Raw genomic sequence first — 22,826 nt, forward strand, 5'->3', positions numbered from 1 at the left:
GGACTGGGGAAAAGAAAAAGAAAAAAAGCCAGCATGGTGGCTCGTGTCTGTAATGCCAGCTACTCAGGAGACTGAGATCTGAGGATCACAGATCAAGGCGGCCCTAAAGTCCATGAGACTCTTATCTACAATTAACCACCAGAAAACCGAAAGTGGTGCTGTGGCTCAATGGGTAGGGCCTTGAAATGAAGAACTCAGGGATAGCGCCCAGGCACAGAGTTCATGCCCCATGATCGACAAAAAAAAAAAAAAAACCACAGGTGTCCATCCATCCTTGTCGTAAGTTTGATAAGTTTGTTATTTTTGTTTGTGTTGCTTTGTCAGTCCTAAGTCTGGAATTCAGGACCTGGGCACTGTCCCTGAGCTTCTTTTTTGCTCAAGGCTAGCACTCTACCACTTGATCCACATTCCCAGTCTCCAAAAGTAAAACTTTTTCTTTTCTTTTTTTTGACAGTTGTGGGGCTTGAACTCAATGTCACTTCTGGTTGGCTTTGAACCTCGATCCTCAGATCTCAGCCTCTAAGTAGCTAGGATCACAGGCATGGACCACTAGCGCCTCACTAAGTAAAACGTTTTAGGGTTTTGTTTTGTTTTGCCAGTCCTGGGGACTGAACTCAGTTAATTTTATATAACATGCTCAGCTATTTTTATATTTGTCATTTAATGTCAATGATATGGGGAGGCTCAGGGTTTCAGTGAGATATGAAATAGTAAGTATACCTACCTACCTCCCTGAAAGTGAAGTCCATGCTGCCAGTCTTTTGTTCATATGTTGACAACTGTCTTTGTCTAGGCTGGCCTTGATCCTCCTGCTTGCACCTCCCTCAGTAGCATAATTATAGGTGTCCTCACATCTGGCAGATTTTCAAACTTTGAAGTAATTCTAAACTCACAAGAAGATAATATAGAGGTCCTGTGTACTTTTCACCTAATTTCCTCTGTAGTTACATCTTACATAACAAGTACAGTATAAAAACTAGGAAATTCTGGGGCCGGGAGTTTCGCCTAGTGGTTAAAGTGCTTGCCCAGCATGCATGAAGACCCGGGTTCGATTCCTCAGTACCACATACATAGAAAAAAGCCAGAAATGGTGCTGAGGCTCAAGTGGTAGAGCTCTAGCCTTGAGAAAATTCCAAGGACAGTGCTCAGGCCCTGAGCTCAAGCCCAGGACTGGCAAAAAAAAAAAAAAAAAAACTAGGAAATTCTATTGGCATGTAGTTATCATTTGGTAAACACTACCAAAATCCAGATCACAAAGTCTCACTCATGCCCACCGTTACCCCCGACCTCTGGCAAACACTAATTTCATGATCTCAGCAATTTTATTATTTATATAAACTTACAATAACTTTTTCAGACTGGCTTTTATCACTCAGCATACCTGTTCTTGAGATGTAAGTTGTAGTTCACTTTATTTTATTATAGTGTCATTTCCATAATCCATATATGTTATGCCCAAGTCTCAGGACGACCACCAAGAGACCACCGAGAGTCAGCCGTTCCAAAATGCAAAAGCAAGGCTTTATTCAGGCGGGCTAGCTCCAGGCTCCATCCTACACTCCCATACAGCAGGAGCCCAGGAGGAAGCCCTGAACAGCTTTTCTACAGGGCTTTTAAAGGCAAAGACTACAGATTTACATTAACACAGCAATCAGCTATTGGAATGAGACAAGGTAGGGGTTAGGGACAGTTCAGGGCAGTTGGAGCTAAGGGGGATTCCTATACCAGTAGAGTCCTAATTAGCTGTCTAAGGGTAGTTTTATGGTTTTAGAAAACAAATGCCATCCCTTGAATTTACACCAGTTTTAACACAGACAGGTCAGTTCCTGGGACTTAATGGCACCACAATTCTGTTTCTTTAATTTAGGTGCACTTTTGGGTCACTCACAGTTTACATAAACAATAAGACAGTTGCTGCTTCAGAATGGGTGTGTTTTTTTAGCTCTTCAATATTTCGTTTCATTTTTGTGGGTATATAGAGAACTGAAACCAAGGCTTCAGCCTTAAGTTGCTCTACCATGAAGCTATATCTTCAGGTCCCCCACACATTCTTTTTTCTTTTTTGGCTGATTCTTTTAAGGTCAGCACAGATGGCCCTGGGCAGACATTTTCCTGCTCCTGGGTAAGTCTTGGCACAGTACCTGTTACGTAGGTAACTGGCACACCTGGAGGCAGTCATCTCCCCCCTTCACAAGGTCACATCTTGAACCACTCCTGGTCATGCCTCCCATCCGAGAGAGGGTCCCAGGCTCTGAACATAATCACACTGGCATAACCACACCTTCCCCACACCTGGCCACACCTTCTCTCTGCTCCTTCCCTACATAAACCCTGGACAGACACCACTCACCCCTGTTTGGCCATGTGCAATCTGGACTGGAGGTCTGCAATTTAGGAAGAAAAAAAACAAAAGCAAAAACAAAAAAAATTCTTGAGCTGGGCCTGATTGCTAGTCCTGAGCTTCTTTGCTCAAGGCTAGCACTCTGCTACTTGAGCCACAACTCTACTTCCAGCTTTTTGATGGTTAATTAGAGATAAGAGTGTCATGAACTTTCCTGCCTTGGCTGGCAGATCTCAGCATCCAGAGTAGATAGGATTACAGGCAAGAGTAAGTAGGATTACTTGGGCACCCATGTGCTCAGACCCATACTTAAGTCCTGGGGCTTGAACTCCAGCCGGGGCACTGTCATTGGGCTTTTACAAGGCTAGTGCTCTACCACTTGATTCACAACACCACTTCTAGTTTTTTTCTATGTACATGGTACTGAGGAATCAAACCTAGGGCTTCAGCATGCTAGGCAAGCACTCTACCACTTGGCCTTGCTCCAGGCCCAACCCCATACATTTCTAAATCATACATTTCTAATACCTACCTGAGCACCATTTTATATCCAGTAACTTCCCTAACCTGCTTAGCAAGAGAGCCCCATCTCTTGCTCCACAATTAAACATTCACTTCAACACATTGTGGTAGGTACGGAACAAAAGAGGACAGAGACAATGCCCATAGAAAGATGTCTAGAGTCAAGGATGGTGGCAAACATAATCCCAGCACTTGGGAGAAAAAAGCAGGATTGTGAGTCCCAGGCAAGCCTAGGTTACATAGTAATCTTGAGGCCATACTGGGATTTATACTTAAGACCATATCTCAAAAAAAAAAAAAAAACAAGCTGGGTGCAGTGGCTCACGCCTGTAATCCTAGCTACTCAGGAGGCTGAAATATGAGAATTGCAATTCAAAGCCAGCCCATGCACGAAGTCCAAAAGTCCAGAAGTGGCTCGGTGGCTCAAGGGGTAGGGTGGTATTGAGCTGAACAGCTCAGGGACAATGCCCAAGCCCAGAGTTCAAGTACCACAACCAAAAAAAAAATCTAAGCTGGGTGCTGGTGTCACTCCAGGACAGGTGAGACCTGAGGATTGCGGTTCAAAGTTATCCTAGGCAGGAAATTCCATCAGACTCTTATCTCCAATAAACTACTCAAAAAAGCCAGAAATGGTTCTGTGGCTCAAGTGGTAGAGTGCTCACCTTGAGCAAAAGAAGCTCAGGGACAGCACTGAGGTCTACAGTTCAAGCCCCAGGACCAAGAAAAAAAGTGAAAAGAAATAACCAGAAGCTAGATGCTGATGACTCATGTTTATAATTCTACTATTCAATGAGCTTAGACCTGGAGAATAGAAGTTCAGTGCTAGTCCATGCAAAAAATTAATTTCTTATGTAAAAGTAGTCCTTGGTAGGCAGTCTATAACATTCTTTTAAATCTTCAGGGACCTCAGTCCCTGATATACCATGCTATAACAACATACATAGTTGCCAACTCTTGGCTTCGGATATCCTAGATATCCTGTTTACATTCCAGTGAACAGAAAGCCACTCAAAAGGCTGAGATCTAAGGGCTGCTATACCAAGACAGCCAGGACAGGAAAGTCCATGAGACTCATCTCCAATTAACCACCAAAAAGCCAGAAGTGCTAGATGGATCACACCTGTAATTCTAGCCACTCGGGAAGCTGAGATCTGATGATTAGGATTCAAAGCCAGGCAGGCAGGAAAGTCCAGGAGACTTTTTTTTTTTTTTTTTTTTTTTTTTGCCAGTCTTGGGCCTGAGCACTGTCCTTGGACTTTTCTCAAAGCTAGAGCTCTACCACTTGAGCCTCAGCACCACTTCCGGATTTTTTCTATGTATGTGGTACCGAGGAATCGAACCCTGGTCCTGGTGCATGCTAGGCAAGCACTCTACCACTAGGCCAAACTCCTGGACCCCTTTTTTGGGGGGGAGGGGATCATGGGACTTGAACTTTGAGCCTGGGCGCTGTCCCTGAGCTGAAGAGCTAATGCCCTACTGCCCTACCCCTTGAACTACAGCACCACTTCTGGTTTTCTGGTGGTTAATTGGACATGACTCTCATGGACTTTAGTGCCTGGGCTGGTTTTGAACTATGATCCTCAGATCTCAGTCACCTGAGTAGCTACAATTACAGGCATGAACCACTGTGCCCGGCTCCAAAAGGCTCTTATCTCCAATTAACCACCTTTAGGGAGAGCAGCTGTGGCCCAAGCATTAAGCAAAAAAAAAAAAAAAAAGGACAGTGCTAAGGCTCTGAGTTCAAGCTCCAAGGCCAGCATAAATAAATACATACATACATACATAAACATAAATAAACGAATAAACCTCTGAAGTATTCAAAGGCTATACTAATGATTTGAACAAGTTAATCATTGTGTGGGGGTGGGGGGACCTTGTAAAGAGGTGAATAACAAATGAAGCAAAATGAGGTCTAATCTGAATATACTTTTTGGGAGGGTCATGGGGCTTGAACTCTGGGCCAGGGTACTATCCCTGAGCTCTTCAACTCAAGGCTACTGCCCTACCCTTTAGCCACAGTCCCACTTCCCATTTTCCAGTGATTAATTGGAGATAAGAGTCTCTCTGCTTTGTAGTGCTGGGGCAGGCTTTGAAGAGTGATCCTCAGATCTCAGTCTCCTGAGTAGCTAGGATTACAGGCTTGAGCCACCGTACCCAGCTCAGTTTCAACAGATTTTTTTTTTTTTTTGCCAGTCCTGGGCTTGAGCTCAGGGCCTGAGCACTGTCCTTGGACTTTCTCAAGGCTAGAGCTCTACCACTTGAGCCTCAGCACCACTTCTGACTTTTTTCTATGTATGTGGTACTGAGGAATTGAACCTGGGTCTTCATGCATAGACAAGCACTCTACCACTAGGCCAAACTCCCAGCTCCTCCCAAAGCAGGAAAGATTTTCTTTTTGTCAGTCTTGGGGCTTGAACTCAGGGCTTGAGCACTATTCTTGGGCTTTCTCAAGGCTAGAGCTCTACCATGTGAGCCACAGCTTTTTTCTATGTATGTGGTACCGAGGAACTGAACCCGGGTCTTGTGCATACTAGGAAAGCACTCTACTACTAGGCCAAACTCCCAGCTATTTAATATACTTTATGTGGTTCTTGCAGGTTCTCTGTAAATGTGAAATTCCCTGAATCCCCAAAGAGCAAGGACAATAAGCAACATTTCCATCTACCTTATTCCTACCCATGTCTGATGATCTATTGTAGATTCTGCACTTGATTCTATCCGTAAAGTATAAACCTTAGGATTCAGTTAGGAGGGGGAAAATGTCCCTAATTAGCTGTTCTTATTAGATGCTTGCAGGCCTTCTCCTGAAGACCTTCTATCAAATAAACAAAGCAGTTCAGTTGTTGTTCACCAACTGTATCTAGAGACTAAGATACTATCTGATGGAAGCTATTTATATAGGACAAACACTTCATCGTCAGTGGACTTTTTCCACACAGAATGAGGGCTCTGTTTAAGGATCTCATTTCTCATGTAGCCTAGAATCAAGTTCAGTGTTTTGATAAGTCACTAAAATTCCCTGGCAGTGGCAGGGAATGACAGCCTGGATGTGAAAATACATTCACAATAGTTTTAGATTGGCCTACAGAATATAAAGCAAATGTGCTATCCCAAATTCATATTCATTCCACTTCTTGCTAGTAGTATTCTTGTATATATACAAGTGTTTTATGTGCCCTAACTGGCTTTAAACTCCATTTTCAGAAATCAGCCTTCTAAGTAGCTAGTTTTATAATGTGAGTCATTCTCCCCCTAACTTGGTTTTTATTTCTGTGTATGTATATCGATACTGAGGCTAGAACTCAGGGCCTCATCCTCACTTGGCTTTTTTTACTCAAGGATGGAGATCTCTTCTTGGCATCAATATTCTGAAATGAAGCCAGGCACCTGAGGCTTATAATCCAAGCCACTCATAGTTGGGTTTTTTTGTTTTTTACTGATTAATTAGCAATGTCTCCGATTTTTCTGCCCAGGCTACCTTTTAGTCTTTTTTGAGATGAGGTCTTTGTAGGTAGCCCAAGCTAGCCTCTAACTGAATAATCCTGCCTTCACATCCCAAATGCTAGGATTACAGATATGCACTACATTCATAGAATAGGCAGCTGTATGAGTGAATTATACTTGTGTTTGTACAAGTTTACCTATAGCATAAATTCTTAGGCATGAAAATACTAGGTTATAAGTTACAAGCATTTTTTTTTGTCAGTCGTGGGACTTGAACTCTGGGCCTGGGCCCTGTTCCTGAGCTCTTCAGCTCAAGGCTACTGCCCTACACCTTGAGCCACAGTGCCACTTCTGCTGTTTCAGTGGTTAATTGAAGATAAGAGTCTTGTGGTCTTCAGTGCCTAGGCTGACTTTGAACCGTGATCCTCAGATTTCAGCTTCCTGAGTTGCTAAGATTATAGACATGAGCCACCATGCCCAGCTAGGTACAGGTACTTTAATTTTGAGATATTGCCAAATTATCCTCTCCAAACTTCACAACAATTTTATTTATTGTAAAAGTGTAAATTACATACTGTACTGAATATGAATAGTATAGTGGCTTCCTTTCCAGATGCTTCTCAGAAAATATCCTATGCTAACAGCTCACAGATTTGACAGCATTCCAAAGGCATCTTCTGTACTAAATAACTACATAATCATTCAGATTTTTTTGTGTGAGTGCCAGTCCTGGGGCTTGAACTCAAAGCCTGGGCACTGTCACTGAACTTGATTGGCTCAAAGCTAGCAATCATCACAAGACATAGCTCTATGTCCAGCTTTTGGGTAGTTAACTGGAAAGTAGAGCTTCATGAACTTTTTTGCACAGGCTGGCTTTGAACCATGACCCTCAGATTTCAGCCTCCTGAGTAGCCTGGATTACAGGCCTGAGCCACCAGCACCTGGCTAGATTTCAGGATATTACTAATGCCAAAAGAGGAGAGCTGAGGGGCTGGGAGCGTGGCCTGGTGGTAAAGTGCTTGCCTAACATGCACAAATACCCAGGTTTGATTCCTCAGCACCACATACATGGAAAAAGCCAGAAATGTTGCTGTGGCTGTGGCTCAAATGGCAGAGTGCTAGCCTCAAGGAAAAAGCCCAGACAGTGCTCAGGCCCTGAGTTCAAGCCCCAGGATTGGCAAGAGAAAGAAGTGGCACTGTGGCTCGAGTGATAGAGTACTACCCTGAGCAAAAGAAACTCAAGGGCAGGCCGGGAATGTAGCCTAGTGGTAGTGTGCTCTCCTAGCATGCACAAAGTCCTGGGTTCAATTCTCCAGTACCACATACTCAGAAAAAGCCGGAAGTAGTGCTGTGGCTCAAGTGACTGGGTGCTAGCCTCGGGCAAAACGTATCCAAGGACAGTGCCCAGGCCTCAAGTTCAAGCCCCAGGACTGGCACAAAACAAAGAAAGAAAGAAAGAAAGAAAGAAAGAAAGAAAGAAAGAAAGAAAGAAAGAAAGAAAGAAAGAAAGAAAGAAAGAAAGAAAGAAAGAAAGAAAGAAAGAGAGAGAGAGAGAGAAAGAAAGAAAGAAAAGGAAAGAAAGAAAGAAAGAAAAGGAAAGAAAGAAAGAAAAGGAAAGAAAGAAAAGGAAAGAAAGGAAAGAAAGAAAGGAAAGAAAGAAAGAAAGAAAGAAAGAAAGAAAGAAAGAAAGAAAGAAAGGAGGAAAGAGCCAGGTGCGGTGGCCTACGCCTGTAATCTTAGCTACTCAGGAAGCTGAGATCTGAGTATCAAGGTTCAAAGCCAGCCGGGCACAAAAGGACCTGAGGCTCTTCAATTAACCTCTAGAAAATGGGAAATGGGACTTGGCTCAAGGGTAGGGTGGTAGCCTTGAGCTGAAGAGCCCAGGCTGAGTTCACCCCCATGACCCACAAAAAAAAAAAAAAAAAAAAAAAGGATAAGAAGCTCAGGAACAATAATTAGGCCCTGAGTTCAAGCCCCAGGACTGACAAGACCAAAACAAACAAACAAACAAAAACAAAACCAAAAAAACGCTGAAAGGAGAAGCTGAAAGGAGCCGGTTGCTCCTGCAATTCTAGCTATTCAGAAGGCTGAGATCTGAGGATCACAGTTCAAAGCCAGCCTGGGCAAGAAAATCTATGAGACTTATCTCCAAGAAGTGGCGTTGTGGTTCAAGTGATTGAGCACTAGTCTTGAGCAAAAGAAGCTCAGGGATAGCACCCAGGTTGAGAGTTCCAATGGACCAAAAAGAAAAAGAGGAAGGAAGGTAGAAAGGGAGGAGGGGAGGGAAGGAGGGAAAAGCTGAGGTTGAGGCAATTCTTGTCATTTTTTGATGTTATGCATCCAACATGAAGCACTGAAACCTCACAATTGTGAAAATGTTACCCAATAAGCTGCTTATTACATTAATCAGAAAAACCTCTCCAGTGCTGGGAGTGTGGATAAATGATGGAGTATGTAGGGCTTTGGGTTTGACTCTCAGCACCTTTTCTTTCCCCAAAGAAAATCTCTTTAAGTGTTAGAATTTATTTACACACGGTAACTTTACTAAATAAAGGCAGCATATGGAAAGAATTATTCTACAGCTGAGAAACAAGAATCAAATAGATAGGACATGTTGAACAGAACGTGCTAGAATACAACTAGAATGTTTAATCTCATTTTTAATATACAAATAATACAGACAAATGGAAAAAAGGGAACACACTTTTAACTAAAAGAGCTGACAGTTTTATTTTCACATTTCACAATATAAATGAAATATGTACTTTTTGTCCCACTTTTCTCCTCCTGCAAATCTATTATCTTGATAAAGGAAGCAAGTCTTCCTTGTCATGCACTTGGAAAATACCTGGAGTCTCAGCACAATTATCTCCTGATGAACTTGAACAAATAATATAAAACTGATAGAGGCCCCCCCTTTCCTTATCTGTCTGGTCGAGTCATTCCTGGCCGAGTGGGCACCATCATGGGACGAGCAGGAGGCCTCATCATTGGAGGCCCAGGCATCATTGGCATGTGGCCTCCCATGGGTGGCCTCATTCCAGGAGCTGCAGAACAAACCAAAAAAGAAAAAAGGAAGCGAGAAAGTAGTGTTTATGCGCAAGCTTACTGTGACTTCAATTAAACATTTAAGAAGAACCCCTTCCTCAATGAAAGGCCACAAAAAGACATAGGTAAAAGAACAAAATTCAACAGATTCACTACATTTGTAAATTACTCAAGGCATTGCCAACCAAAAAAGTCAACACAAGAACCTCCAATTAACCTCTCAAAAACAGGAAGTGGCACTGTGGCTCAAGTGCCACTTGAGTGGTAGTGAGCACAAAGAGGCTCGGCTTAAGGGGATCAGAAGTTTGGCCTAGTGGTAGAGTGCTTGCTTAGCATGCATAAAGACCGGGTTTGATTCCTTGGTACTACATACATAGGAAACCCAGAAGTGGTACTGTGGCTCAGGTGGTAGAGCTCTAGCCTTCAGAAAGCCCAAGGACAGTGGCCAGGCCCTGAGGTAAAAGCCCAAGACTGGCAAAAAAAAAAAGTCACTGGATACCATCCAATTATACCGATAAAATGAAGACTTTTTATCGTTAAAGGCTAACCAAACTTAATTTGTTACAACAGAAGTCATAATAATGTTTTAAACAACTAAGAATTTTACATAGCTGGAGAACTAACAATGGTGCATACTAGAACGAAAGACATTCCAACTTACCAGGTCCCACGGGCATCATCCCAGGAGGAGGTGGGCCCATCATTGGCATCATGGGAGGACCTCCCATGTGGGGTGCTGGCATCATACCAGGTCGAGGAGGACCCGCTAACATAGAGAATAAAGCTTGAAATTATGTTTTTTACAAGTCAACAGTTTCTCTTTTCTAACTCATAAAATCTCATGAACTGGTTCTAATCCTTTTTTTGTGTGTGTGTGTATGTGATCTTGCCATCTTTTTAAAAAAACATTTTATTATTAAGGGGTTGCCATTTCTTTCTTTTTTTTTTTTTTTTGCCAGTCCTGGGCTTGAGCTCAGGGCCTGAGCACTGTCCTTGGACTTTCTCAAGGCTAGAGCTCTACCACTTGAGCCTCAGCACCACTTCTGGCTTTTTTCTATGTATGTGGTACCGAGGAATCGAACCTGGGTCTTCATGCATGCTAGGCAAGCACTTTAACCACTAGGCCAAACTCCCAGCCCCGAGGTTGCCATTTCTTAAGTTAGGTAATGAGTACATTTCGTTTTGGGGACAATGTCATTCTCTTTTTTGCACCTAGTTTTCCCCTCCCATCCCTGCCCACAAGTTACATAGGTTATCTTCTCATTGTGAGTACTGAATAGCATGATGGCTCTAATTCTTAAATATAATGTTCATGGTACCTTCTTTTGTGGTGGTACTGGGGCTTGAATTTAGGACATTCGCTTGTGAGGCAGATACTCTACCACTTGAGTTACAATTAATATTTTGAAAGACAGAGTCTCATTTTCTGCTTGACTTGGCCTGAACTGTGACCTTATGTATGCTTTCCACCACAACTGAAATGATAGAAACAGCCATCATACCCAGCTCTTTTTCTGTTGAGACAGTATCTCAAGAATTAGCCTGCGCAGCCCAAAAACTAAGATCCTCCTAGTAGCTAAGCCACAACAATCATGATATAAAATTTCATTACTAGAATAGGCATGTGGCATAGTGGTAGAGTCCTTGCTTAGCATGCATGAAAAGCCCTGGGTTCTATTCTTCAAAGCCAGAAGTAGCACTGTGGCTCAAAGGAGCAGAGTGCTAGGGACAGTGACCAGGCCCCTGAGCTCAAGCCCCTAGGATTGGTAAAAAAAACAAACGAAAGAAAGAAAGAAAGAAAGAAAGAAAGAAAGAAAGAAAGAAAGAAAGAAAGGAAGGAAGGAAGGAAAGAAAAGTGTGTTTCTTACAAAAAGGCAAAAACCAAACCTAACAAAAACAGAAAAATAAAATAGGTTTAAGAAGAAAATTATGGCACAGAATTGGAGGGACAAAGAATGAACAAATATAGCAGTGGTACTCAGTAAACACATGTTGAAACTCAACTATACAATTTGTGAGGGGTGGCTGGGAATGTGACTTAGTGGTAGAGGGCTTGCCTCGCATGTATGAAGTCCTGGTTTCAATTCCTCAGAACTACATAAACAAAAAAAGCTGGAAGCAGCACTGTGGCTCAAGTGGTAGAGTGCTAGCCTTAAGGAAAAGAAGTTCAGGAACAGTACCCAGGCAGGTCCTGAGTTCAAGTCCTTGAACTAGCAAAAAAAAAAAAAAAAAAGAGGGAGGAGGAAGAGAAGGAGTCACAAGTGAGCTGGTGGTTTACACTGTAGTCCTAGCTACTGAGGAGGCTGAGACATGAGGATCATAGTTTGATGCCAACCAAGACAGAAAACTCCATGAAACTCTCATCTCCAATAAACTACCCAAAACAGCTGGAAATGGCACTGTGGCTCAAACAGTAGTGCGTTCCCCCAGAGCAAAAAAAGCTCAGGGACAACCCAGGCCCTGAGTTCCAGCCTCAGTAGTGGCACACACACACACACACCTGTCAAAAGAATGACCTCAACTAAAGTAGCTTTTACTATCTATACATTTATTCAGTAAGCATTTGAAATAAAGTTTAAAGTTTATTTGTGATACACTTACGGAGACTGGGAGGTGGTGGGATCATTGCCCCGGCAGGAGGAGGAGCAGAGAATGGAGTGGGAGGTATCTTCCCTTGTTGAAATGCAGCCGCTTCGAAGATGAGACAAAAAGAAAAAAAATTCAACAACTTTTTTTTTTTTTTTGGGGGGGGGGGTCAGTTGTGGGGCTTGAACTCTGGGCCTGGTCGCTGTTCTTGAGCTCTTCAGCTTAAGGCTATTGCTCTACCACTTGAGCCACAATGCCACTTCCGGTTTTCTAGTAGCTAAGTGGAGATAAGAATCTTAGGGAACTTTTGGGTCTGGGTTGGCTTTGAACCGCAATCCTCAGATCTCAGCTTTCTAAGTAGGTAGGATTACAGGCATGAGCCACAGTGCCTGGCATTCAACCACCAATTTTTATTGTAAGTCAATATATTATGGCACTAATTTTGAAATCATTTCCATCTACTAATAATGACAATTATTACTTACCAATTTAAGTTTTTATAGCTTTTGTAGAATGTATTCATTTAGAATACATGCTTTGTATATATGCAGTAATTAACTACTCGCTGGGCATGGTAGCTCACACCTATAATCCTAGCTATTCAGGAGGCTGAGACCTCAGGATCAAGGTTCAAAGCCAGCTCTGGCACAAAAGGACGCCCAGGCCCAGGGATAGGATGGTAGCCTTGAGCTGAAGAGCTCAGGGACAGTGGCCAGGCAGAGTTCAAGCCCCATGACCCATAAAAATAAAACAAAACAAAAACCCAGGGCTTTCAGGACCAGGAGTTTGGCCTAGTGGTTCAGTACTTGCCTACCATGCATAAAGATCTGGGTTCGATTCCTTGGTACTACATACATAGAAAAAGCCAGAAGTGGTGTTGTGACTCAAATGGTAGGGTATTAGCCTTGAGAAAAAACCCAAGAACAGTGCTCAGGCCCTGACCTCAAGTCTAGGACTGGCAAATAAGTAAATAAATAGGAGGGCTTTGGGCTGAGGTTTTTGCCTAGCATGCACAAAGACCTAGGTTGGATTCCTCAGTTCCACCTACATAGAAGAAGAAAAAAAACCCAGATAGAGTTCAAGCCTTGAGAAAATCCAAAGACAGCGCTTAGGCCCTAAGTTCAAGCCCTAGAACTGGAATAGAAAAAAGAAAGAAAAAGCAGGGCTGGGGATGTGGGCTAAGCAGTAGAGTGCTTGCCTACAATGTACAACAATGCACAAAGTGCTGGTTTTGATTCCTGAGTACCACGTAAACAGAAAAAAAACAGAAGTGGAGCTGTGGCTCAAGTAGAGTGCTAACCTTGAACAAAAAGCAGCTCAGGAACCATGCTCAGTCCTTTAGTTCAAGCTCCAACGAGGTGGGGGGAGGGAGGGAGGGAGAGAAGATTGTGAATCTTTACAAAAGGAAGTTTACATGAATATTCTACAAAATCTGGTTTACATCAACAGAAAACTCTATTCTCTCTCCCTCTCTCTCTCTCTCTTGCCAGTCCTGGGACTTGAACTCAGGGCCTGAGCACTGTCCTTGGGTTTTTCCTTCAAGGCTAATGCTCTACCACATGAGCCACAGCACCACTTCTGGCTTTTTTTATGTATGTGGTACCAAGGAATCGAACCCAGGTCTTCATGCATACTAGGCAAGCACTCTACCACTAGGCCAAATTCCTGGCCCTTCCCTATTCTCTATCTGTATTCTTCCCTACTCTCCCTTACTCTCCCTCCCAATCTAACCAATCCTGATTGTTCTACCAGTGATATTCTAGCCTCAATAAAATCTATGTGCTCCGATATTCCTGGGAATCCAATGACCTTCCATTTCTTTCATTCACCATGGGCAAGTGCCTCTGTCATTCAGAATGAGTCAGCTGCTGTGAAAAACAACAAAGAGACAGGGACTAGAAAGAATAGGAACAGTCTCTCACTTGGAACAAGAGAATGAAACATACTTGTCTTGTCAATCAGGCTCTGAGCCTGCTCTTCCATCCATTTCTGATAGTAGTCTTTCACATTCTCTTTATGTTTCCTACCACTGCAGTGTGTCTTTCTCACAGATGGCTATAAAACAAAAAGGTCATTATCAGACACAGAAAGCAAATTTTGAAAAATGTATCGTTTTATCTTTAACTTTAGCTAGATGCTAGACCATCTCACACATACACACACACAACACATTGTCCAGCAATACAATATAGTAATTTATTAACTCTATTTACTATCTAGACAAGGTGTCAAACTATGGCTCATGCCCAGTGAGCTACATTCTCAGTGCTAAAAAAAATAATTTTAAATAATGTCTTAACAGAGAAATCATTGACTAAGTTCACCCAACAACTATTTAAAGCAATCAAGTTCTGACAAACAGGCTTTTAAAGCAGCAGCAAATACAAACAAAGCTGTAGTTCTCAAGGTAAGGGTCACAGACATCTAAGGGTTTCAGAGTGTTTTAGAAGTTCCAGTACTAGTAAGACAACACTTGCCTTTTTCATTATATTGATATTTACATTCATGATGCCAGACTTCCAAATGAATCATGACTGCAGCACCCTAATGTACTAATAATGACTGTATTTTTCTTTTTAGTTACTTTTTTATTGTTGTTATTGGTCTTGAACTATAGGCCTGGGCACTGTCTCTGAGTTCCTCAGCTCAAAAGTACTACACTACTCCTAGAGCCACAGCCCCACTTCCCATTTTCTAGTGGTTAACTGGAAATAAGTAGTTGATCCTCAGATCTCAATTAACTGGTTGCAGTCGAACTTGGTGGCTCAAGCCTGTAAATCTAGCTACTCAGGAGGCTGAGATTTGAGGGTCGCCCTTCAAAGCCAGCCTGGGCACTTAATGGGAAGTGGGGCTGTGGCTCTAGAGGTAGGGTGGTAGCTTTGAGCTGAAGAGCTCAGGGATAGTGCCCAAGCCAGAAATGGTGCTGTGGTTCCAGTGGTAGAGTGGTAGAGTGCAAGCCTTGAGGAAAGCCCAAGGACCGTGCTCAAGCCCTGAGTTCAAGTCCCAGGGCTGGCAAAAAAAAAAAAAGAAAGAAAAAGAAATGTACTTACTACTTGACTGATGAAACAGTAATTCCTGTGTACAACACCTTAATAATAATACAATTTTATTTAAAAAAAAAACATAAGCGAGCAAGAAAAAGTGTGCAATTGTTTTCATCTTTGTATTTTTAAATTCCATCCATCTTCAAACTACGTTTAAAGCATTAAACTTCAACAGGTTGGAAAGCATAAACCCGCACCTAAAGAAGTTGTATTAATTGCAATCAGACTTTTTTTTAAGGAAGAAAACATGAAAAGATACACTACTTACAGAGTCATGGGTGAGGTATGTGTCGCAGTAGTCACAATAAAATCTAGAAAGAGGCGGGAGAGAAAAAAAGATGCTGAGCAGTTAGCAGATACCCAACCACAGACGTGCTGTTCAACGACGGTGAACAAGAAAGAAGTCGCCCAAGCTACTCAAGATTGAAACCAAAGCGTCTGACAAAAACTCGGCTTTTTCTGCGGCCTCAATGGGGTTGTCCTCCACACTGTGGCCGGGTTATGTGGAACTTCAGTCCTACCACCCACATTCTCCTACGGACCCCTACCGTTCCCTCCAGGCTTCAAGAACCAGCTCCTCCCTGGGACCCTCTTTTGGGGGTCCAACTAATAATTACCGCCACCCCCTCGAGTTTTAGGCCCCCACTGACTTGGGCATGTTGCTGCGCGGGCCGTTGCCTTCAGTTCCCCGCCGCCAGGAAATGACGCAAAAACCAGGCGTCGACGCTGGGAAGGTGGCGAGGCAATTACGACGCTGCGGAACCATAACTACAACGCTGCGGAAACCCTGCCAATCAGCAAGCCCTGTGTGGGCGGGGCGGGGCGGGGCGGGGCGCGGGCGGGGCGCGGGCGGGGCGCGGGCGGGTCCCAGGGTGGTTCAGCGCTCCAGGCGGGACCGGGGTTTTCATTCCTTGTGTACTCACCGCGTCTATAAGTGATTGAAAAAAAAAACAACTCATACCTTTTCAGAAGGAGGCAGCCGGAACAGTTGTAGGTGAGACTCGTCTCCAGTTAAGCTGGAAGGAGAGCCGTGGCTCCGGGGGTAGAGAGCCTTCCGCTCAAAAACTCAGAGACAGCACTCAGACCTGAGGTTCACGCCCCAGGACTGGCACAAAGAACAAAACGAAAACAAAAAACACTTCTTCCATAGGTCACTAGATAACAGCGGTATTTAACCACCGAGAAGTTTACATATGGGCGGGGAGTTTGGCCTAGTGGTAAGAGTGCTTGCCTATTATGCACAAAACCCACATACATAGACAAAGCCAGAAGTGGTGATGTAGCTCAAGTGGTAGAGTGCTAACCTGGGGAAAGCCCAAGGACAGTGCTCAGACCCTCAGTTCAAGCCCCAGGACTGGCAAAAAAAGAAAAAAAAAAACATACACTATGTGGAAAATAAACTATGCAACTTGTGGGTAGGGACAGGAGGAGAAATCTGAGGGAAAGTGAAGGCATGACACTTTGCAAAAAGAAATGTACTCATTATCAAACTTTTTTTTTTTTTTCCAGTCGTGGTGATGGAACTCGGGCCTGAGCGCTGTCGAGGATTCGTCGAGGCTACCGCTCTATCACTTGAGTCACACACCACTACTGGTTGTTTTTTTTGTGTGTGTTGGTGGGTCATGGGGCTTTAACTCTGGGGACAAGAGTCTCCGGGTCTTTTCTGCCAGGGCTGGCTTCAAACCTCGATCCTCAGATCTCACCCTTCAGAGTAGCTAGCGTTGTAAGTTTGAGCCACGACGCCTGGCTACTTCTTGTTTTTTCTATTTATGTGGTCTTCGTGTATGCTAGGCAAGCACTCTTCCACTAGGCCATATTCCTGGCCCCTCATTACCTAACTTTTGAAATGCTAACTCCACTAAACAACACCTTTAAAAATATATATTTATTTTTTTTGGTGGTGGGTCTTGAACTCTGGGACTGGGCAATTTCTCTGAGCTCTTCAGCTCAAGGGTAGAATTCTACCATTTTGTGCCACAGTGCCACTTCCTGTCTTCTGGTAATTAATTGGAGATAAGAGACCCACAGACATTCCTGCCCAGGATGGCTTTGAACTGCAATCCTCAGATCTCAGCCTCTTGACTAGCTAGAATTACAGGAGTGAGCCACTGGCAATTTCTTTCTTTAAAAAAAAAAAAATAGAGGGCCGGAGTTTGGCCTAGTGGTTAAAGTGCTTGCCTAGCATGCACGAAGACCCGGGTTCGATTCCTCGGTACCACATACATAGAAAAAAGCCGGAAGTGGTGCTGAGGCTCAAGTGGTAGAGCTCTAGCCTTGAGAAAGTCCAAGGACAGTGCTCAGGCCCTGAGCTTAAGCCCAGGACTGGCAAAAAAAAAAAAAAAAAAAGGTCCAGGAGTTTGGCCTAGTGGTTAAAGTGCTTGCCTAGCATGCATGAAGACCTGGGTTCGATTCCTCGGTACCACATACATAGAAAAAAGCTGGAAGTGGTGCTGAGGCTCAAGTGGTAGAGCTCTAGCCTTGAGAAAGTCCAAGGACAGTGCTCAGGCCCTGAGCTCAAGCCCAGGACTGGCAAAAAAAAAAAAAAAATAGAGCTGGGCATGGTGGCTCAGGTCTGTAATCCTACCTAATCAGGAGCCTGAGATCTGAGGATCTGGGTTCAAAGTCAGCCTGGGCAAGAAAGGTCTGTGAGACTTTTATCTTCAATTAACCACTAGAAAACTTGAAATGGTGCTGTAGCTCCAGGGATAGGGCAGTAGCCTTGAGCTGAAGAGCTCATGGACAATGCCCAAGGCCCAGAGTTCAAGGCCCACAATTGACAAAAGAAAACTAATAATAAAAGAGAAGAAAAAAAATAAATGTCTATAAATCAACCATTTATAAATTATAATTCCAGCCGATTATAATGCATCTTAAAATCAAAATATTTTCTTGGTATGTAGGGGAAGCATGGAAGCCAAAACAGTGCCAGCTGAAAATGCCCCATGACTGAAGACAAAAAAAAAAAGTTTTAGTACCAGTAGTGTAGCCTAGTGATAGAGTGCTTGCTAGCATAAACAAAGCCCTGGGTTCAATTCCTCTATACTACATACACAGAAAAAGCCAGAAGTGGTGCTATGTCTCAAGTGATAGAGCACTAGCCTTGGGCATAAAGAGGCTCAGGAACAGTATCAGCCCTCAGGGCCTGAATTCAAGCCCAAGACTCTCACAAACAAAAAAGAAAAAAAATCAGGGACAGTGCCCAGGCCCTAAGTTCAAGCCTGATGACAATTTTTTTTTAGTAACAAAACTTTAATATGATATGTCTGTACATAATAAGTCCTAAGATAAGTAGTTGTCTTTTTTTTTTTTTTGCCAGTTGTGGGGCTTGAACTCAGGGCCTGAGCACTGTCCTTGGAGTTTTCTCAAGGCTAGAACTCTACCACTTGAGCCACAGCACCACTTCCAGCTTTATTTCTACATATGTGGTACGGAGGAATTGAACCCGGGCCTTTCATGTATGCTCACAAGCATGCTACCACTAGGCCAAACTCCCAGCCCCCTTTTTTTTCTTGATGGAGCCACCTGTGACTGGCTTCCTCCTCTTCCCTCCCTCCCCCTCACACCTCCATCCCCCAAGTTTGGTAACCCTAACATAGGCAATGCTTTTAAAAATTCTCCCAAGGGCCAGGTGTGGTGGCTCATGCCTGTAATCCTAGCTACTCAGGAGACTAAGATCTGAGGATCCAGGTTCAAAGCCAGCCCTGGCACAAAAGGACCTGAGATTCTTATCTCCATTTAACCCCTAGAAAACAGGAAGTGGGGCTTGACTCAAGGGTAGGTAGGGTGGTAGCCTTGAGCTGAAGAGCTCAGGGACAGTGCCCAGGCTGAATTCAAGCCCCATGACCCACCAAAATAAATAAAAGAAAAGGAAAGAAAAAAAAAACTCTCCCAAATTGGACCAGATACCAGGTGATGGTAAAAGGTTGTATCCTGGACCTATAGCTGACAATCATCTGCCTACTCTAGCCTGCAGGTGAAATCAAACAGGTGACTTTCCAACACCATTGGTGCCTGGGAGACACCTAAGGCAGACAAATGAAAACAACACTGGGATAACTATAAGGTGCCCATCTGGCACCACAGGGTGACAGTACATACCATCTTTCTTTGCCTGAACAAGGGAAAAGGAATTATTAGTTTTGCTGTGATTATTTTGCCTCCCTCACAGTAAACAGAGAATTTGCTGCTAAGAATAGAAGAGGTCAAAGTCCCAGGACAGGGAGAGCATGCTGGTTTTTGATCTTTATTAATCTAAAGCTGTTGGACCAACAGGTTGTGGCATCAGGAAGAAGCTAGACTGGCACTAATCACCAAAGCAGAAGAACAGGTTAGGCAGGAAGGCTTTGAGTAGTTCTTTGCTGAAAAGGGGATATTATTCACTCTTGAAATGCCTTCTTTAAGATAAGTATGCTATTTTCTCTGAGTTGATTTGATTAGCACAGTGTATGCTTTTAGTCTTACTCTAGAATTGTCAAGCTGAAAAGCTGGAGGCAAAAATTCCTTTTTAACTATAAAAGGGAAATGACAGTGGAGCAATCTAGGAACCCTACACCATCAATATCAGCACAAATCAACACCAATTAACTTCCCAAATGACATAGTATTTTTGTCACACTGTATAATCTGAATCTACAGATAAAGGAAAACTAACCATAAATTGAGTAATAGTCATGGTAGCTCAAACATGTAATCCTAGATACATGTGTGACAGAGGTTAGGGGTTAGTGGTTGAAATAAAAGTTTGACAAACTCCATCTTACTTGATAGCCATCAAGTGCAGTGATGCCCCCCTTTTTATCCCAGTTGCAGAAGAAGAACAATATCTGGGTGTGGTGATATGTGCTTGTTCTCCCCTGTGACAAGGAAAGCACAATTAGGAAGAATTAGGCATAAAAGTTGGAATCCTATCTTAAAAAAAATTCAAAAATGGCTGGAAGTATGGTTCAAGTAATAGAGCACTTCCCTAGCAAATGTGAGACCCTGAGTTCATCTTCAGGACTGAAAAATAAAGTGACATTGTACAAAATAAAATGCTGTACTTTCTAAAAATGTCAAGGTCATGAAAGAAAGGCTGAACAACTAAGTACAAAGTGTCATGCTGTCTGCATTATACTTGTAAGGAAAATGGAGGAGAATGGAAAAAGAAAGGCTGGTCTCAATCAATCACAGGAAAAGACTGTTTATTGAGGAAGAGCAAGGGGCACAGATCTTCCCTCAGCACTGGACATTGTGTGAGGAACTGGATTCTGGGGTAAGTTTATATAGGGCTTACCAAGGGAGCAATATTAAAAGATGGCTGGTGGTCTCTTGGATGCCCAGGGCAATGTTTTTGGCTTGGTCCACAGTAAAATACTACACCTTGGAAGTGGGGGCTACTATCCCCTGCAGACCAAGGTCAGAATGACCTTCCTGCAGACAAGCACAGGAGCTTGCACCTGGTGCTTCCCTTGACCTGGGGGGAATAAGAACCCAGGAGTTTGGCCTAGTGGTAGAGTGCTTGCCTAGCATGCACTAAGACCTGGGTTCCATTTTTCCGTACCACATACATAGAAAAAAGCTGGACCTGGTGCTGTGGCCCAAGTGGTGGAGTGATAAAAGCCTTAAGCCCAAGGACAATGTCCAGGCCCTGAGTTCAAGCGCCACAACAGGCAAAACAAACAAAAAATCTGAAAATGGACCTTTGCTCATCAGCCTTGAGCAAAAAGCTAAGGGTTAGCACTTAGACCTAGAGTTTAAGCCCCGATACTGGCACACACACAGAAAAAGAAAAAAGTACAATGGAGATGTATACATTATCAATCCTGAAGGACAGAGCTCAACTAATACCTAATTTCAGGCCAGTGAAACCATTTCAAACTTAATCTCCAAATAGTTTTGTTTAATAAAATATAATTTTATTGTTGCTGTGCGTGTGTGCGTGGGGGGGGGGGGAGTGAGGAATTGACCCTAGGTCTTTGTGCAAGCACTCTACCACTCGGAGGAACTCCCAGCCCTCTCTCCCTTTTTTATTCAACTAACTGCAAAACATAAAGTTTCAGCCAGCCAGGTGCCAGTGGCTCACACCTGGAATGCTACCTACTCAGAAGGCTGAGATCTGAGGATCATGGTTCAAAGCCAGCCCAGCATGAAAGTCCATTACACTCATCTCTAGTTAACCGCAGAAAACCAGAAGTGGCCCTGTAGCTCAAGTAATAGAGCACTAGCCTTGAGCTGAAGAGCTCAGAAAACATGCTCAATCCCAGAGTTCAAGCTCCATGAACAACCCCCACCCCCAAAAAGGAGGGGCCAGCCTAGTGGTAGAGTATTCATCTAGGGTGCATGAAGCCCTGGGTTCAATTCCTTGGTACCACATACATAGAAAAAGTCAGAAGTAATTGAAATTAAAAAAAAAAAAAGAAAGACTAAGAAAAAGTGAGAAGTGGCCAGACACAAGGCTTCATTCCTGTAATGCTAGCTACTCAGGAGGCTGAGATCTAAGAATCATGGTTCAAAGCCAGCCCAGGCAGTAAACACCAAGAGATTTTTATCTCCAGTTAATCACTAGAAAAGGGGAAGTGGAGCTGTGACTCCAGGCATAGGGGGTAGCCTTGAGCTGAAGAGCTCAAGGCCAATGCCCAGGCCAGAGTTCAAGCCCCAGGACCCACAAAAAAAAGAGGGCTGGGAGTTTGGCCTAGTGGTAGAGTGCTGCCTAGCATGAATGAAGACAAGGGTTCAATTCCTCCATACCACATACATAGAAAAAAGCCAGAAGTGGTGCTGAGGCTCAAGTAGTGGAGCTCTAACCTTGAGAAAGTCCAAGGACAGTGCTCTGGCTCTGAGCTCAAGCCCAGGACTGGAAGAGAGAGAGAGAGAGAGAGAGAGAGAGAGAGAGAGAGAGAGAGAGAGAGAGAGAGAGAGAGAGAGAGAGAGGGAGAGAGAGAGAGAGAGAGAGAGAGAGAGAGAGAGAGAGAGAGAGAGAGAGAGAGAGAGAGAGAGAGAGAGAGAGAGAGAGAGAGCGCGAGAGAGAGAGTCCTAGCTACTTAGGAGGCTGAGTTCAGAGGATCAAGGTTCAAAAGCCAGCCCGGGCACAAAAGGACCTGTGACTCTTATCTCCAATTAACCTCTAGAAAACAGCAAGTGGGGCTTGGCTCAAGGGTAGGGAAGCTAGCTAGCCTTCAGCTGAAGAGCACAAGGACAGCACCGAGGCTGGGTTCAAGCCCCACAACCCACCAAAAAAAAAAATCTCTTGGAAGCAGGTGCTCCAGTAATCCTAGCTACTCAGGAGGCTGAGATCTGAGGATTGAGGTTAAAAGCCAGCCTGGGCAGGAAAGTCTGTGAGACTCTTATCTCCAATTAACCACCAGAAAAAAAAAATCTGAAGTGTTGCTGTGGCTTAAGAGGTAGAGTGTTAGCCTTGAGGTGAAGAGCTCAGGGACAGGGCCCAGGCCCAGAGTTCAAACCCCAGGAATGACCCTCCCCAAAAAAAAATGTTTCATGGATTTTTGGGCCAGGGCTGGCTTTGAACCATGATCCTTAGATCTCAGTCTCCTGAATGGCTAGAATTACAGTTGTGAGCCATCAGGCATTCAACTTTTTTTCCCTCTGGAGACAAGATCCCATTAATATTATATGGGAATTGGATCCTTGCAATACCTTGAGTGGTGGAATCAGAAATCTTTATTAGGCCAGCCACTGTAAACAGACTTATGTCTCAAAGAACTAAATCCTGGAATGCAGTGAATACAAAGCTCATAAAAGCTCAAATCATGAGGAACTAAAACTATCAAAATCCTGTTTACAGAAGCAAAGCAAGCTATGTAGAACATTCAGGGGCTACAAGCAAGAATTCCCTGGAGCAAGAC

The 22,826-nt window shown here is 43.6% G+C and overlaps 1 protein-coding gene across 1 annotated transcript; it reads right to left on the reverse strand.

Moving 5' to 3' along the window:
* Nucleotides 1-9,011: 9,011 nt before the first annotated feature.
* Snrpc (small nuclear ribonucleoprotein polypeptide C) lies at nucleotides 9,012-15,722 on the reverse strand. Its single transcript, XM_090355845.1, has 6 exons — nucleotides 15,636-15,722; nucleotides 15,254-15,296; nucleotides 13,888-13,996; nucleotides 11,957-12,046; nucleotides 10,017-10,121; nucleotides 9,012-9,354 (listed from the first exon to the last, which is right to left on the reverse strand). Exons 1-6 carry the CDS (start codon nucleotides 15,641-15,643, stop codon nucleotides 9,230-9,232), a joined length of 480 nt encoding a protein of 159 aa, XP_090211971.1. The 5' UTR covers nucleotides 15,644-15,722; the 3' UTR covers nucleotides 9,012-9,229.
* Nucleotides 15,723-22,826: the final 7,104 nt, after the last annotated feature.

The sequence above is a fragment of the Megascapheus bottae genome, chromosome 22 (assembly GCF_031878675.1).
Source record: "Megascapheus bottae isolate mThoBot1 chromosome 22, mThoBot2.hap1, whole genome shotgun sequence".
Lineage (NCBI taxonomy): Eukaryota > Metazoa > Chordata > Mammalia > Rodentia > Geomyidae > Megascapheus > Megascapheus bottae.

What these genes read in the sequence shown, in the direction of transcription:
- Snrpc (XM_090355845.1), bottom strand. An exon ending in CCCACCACCTCCCAGTCTCC is followed by an intron (nt 10,122 to 11,956) that starts GTAAGTGTATCA and finishes TCTCTATGTTAG; the next exon opens with CGGGTCCTCCTCGACCTGGT. An exon ending in GATGATGCCCGTGGGACCTG is followed by an intron (nt 9,355 to 10,016) that starts GTAAGTTGGAAT and finishes TTTGTTCTGCAG; the next exon opens with CTCCTGGAATGAGGCCACCC.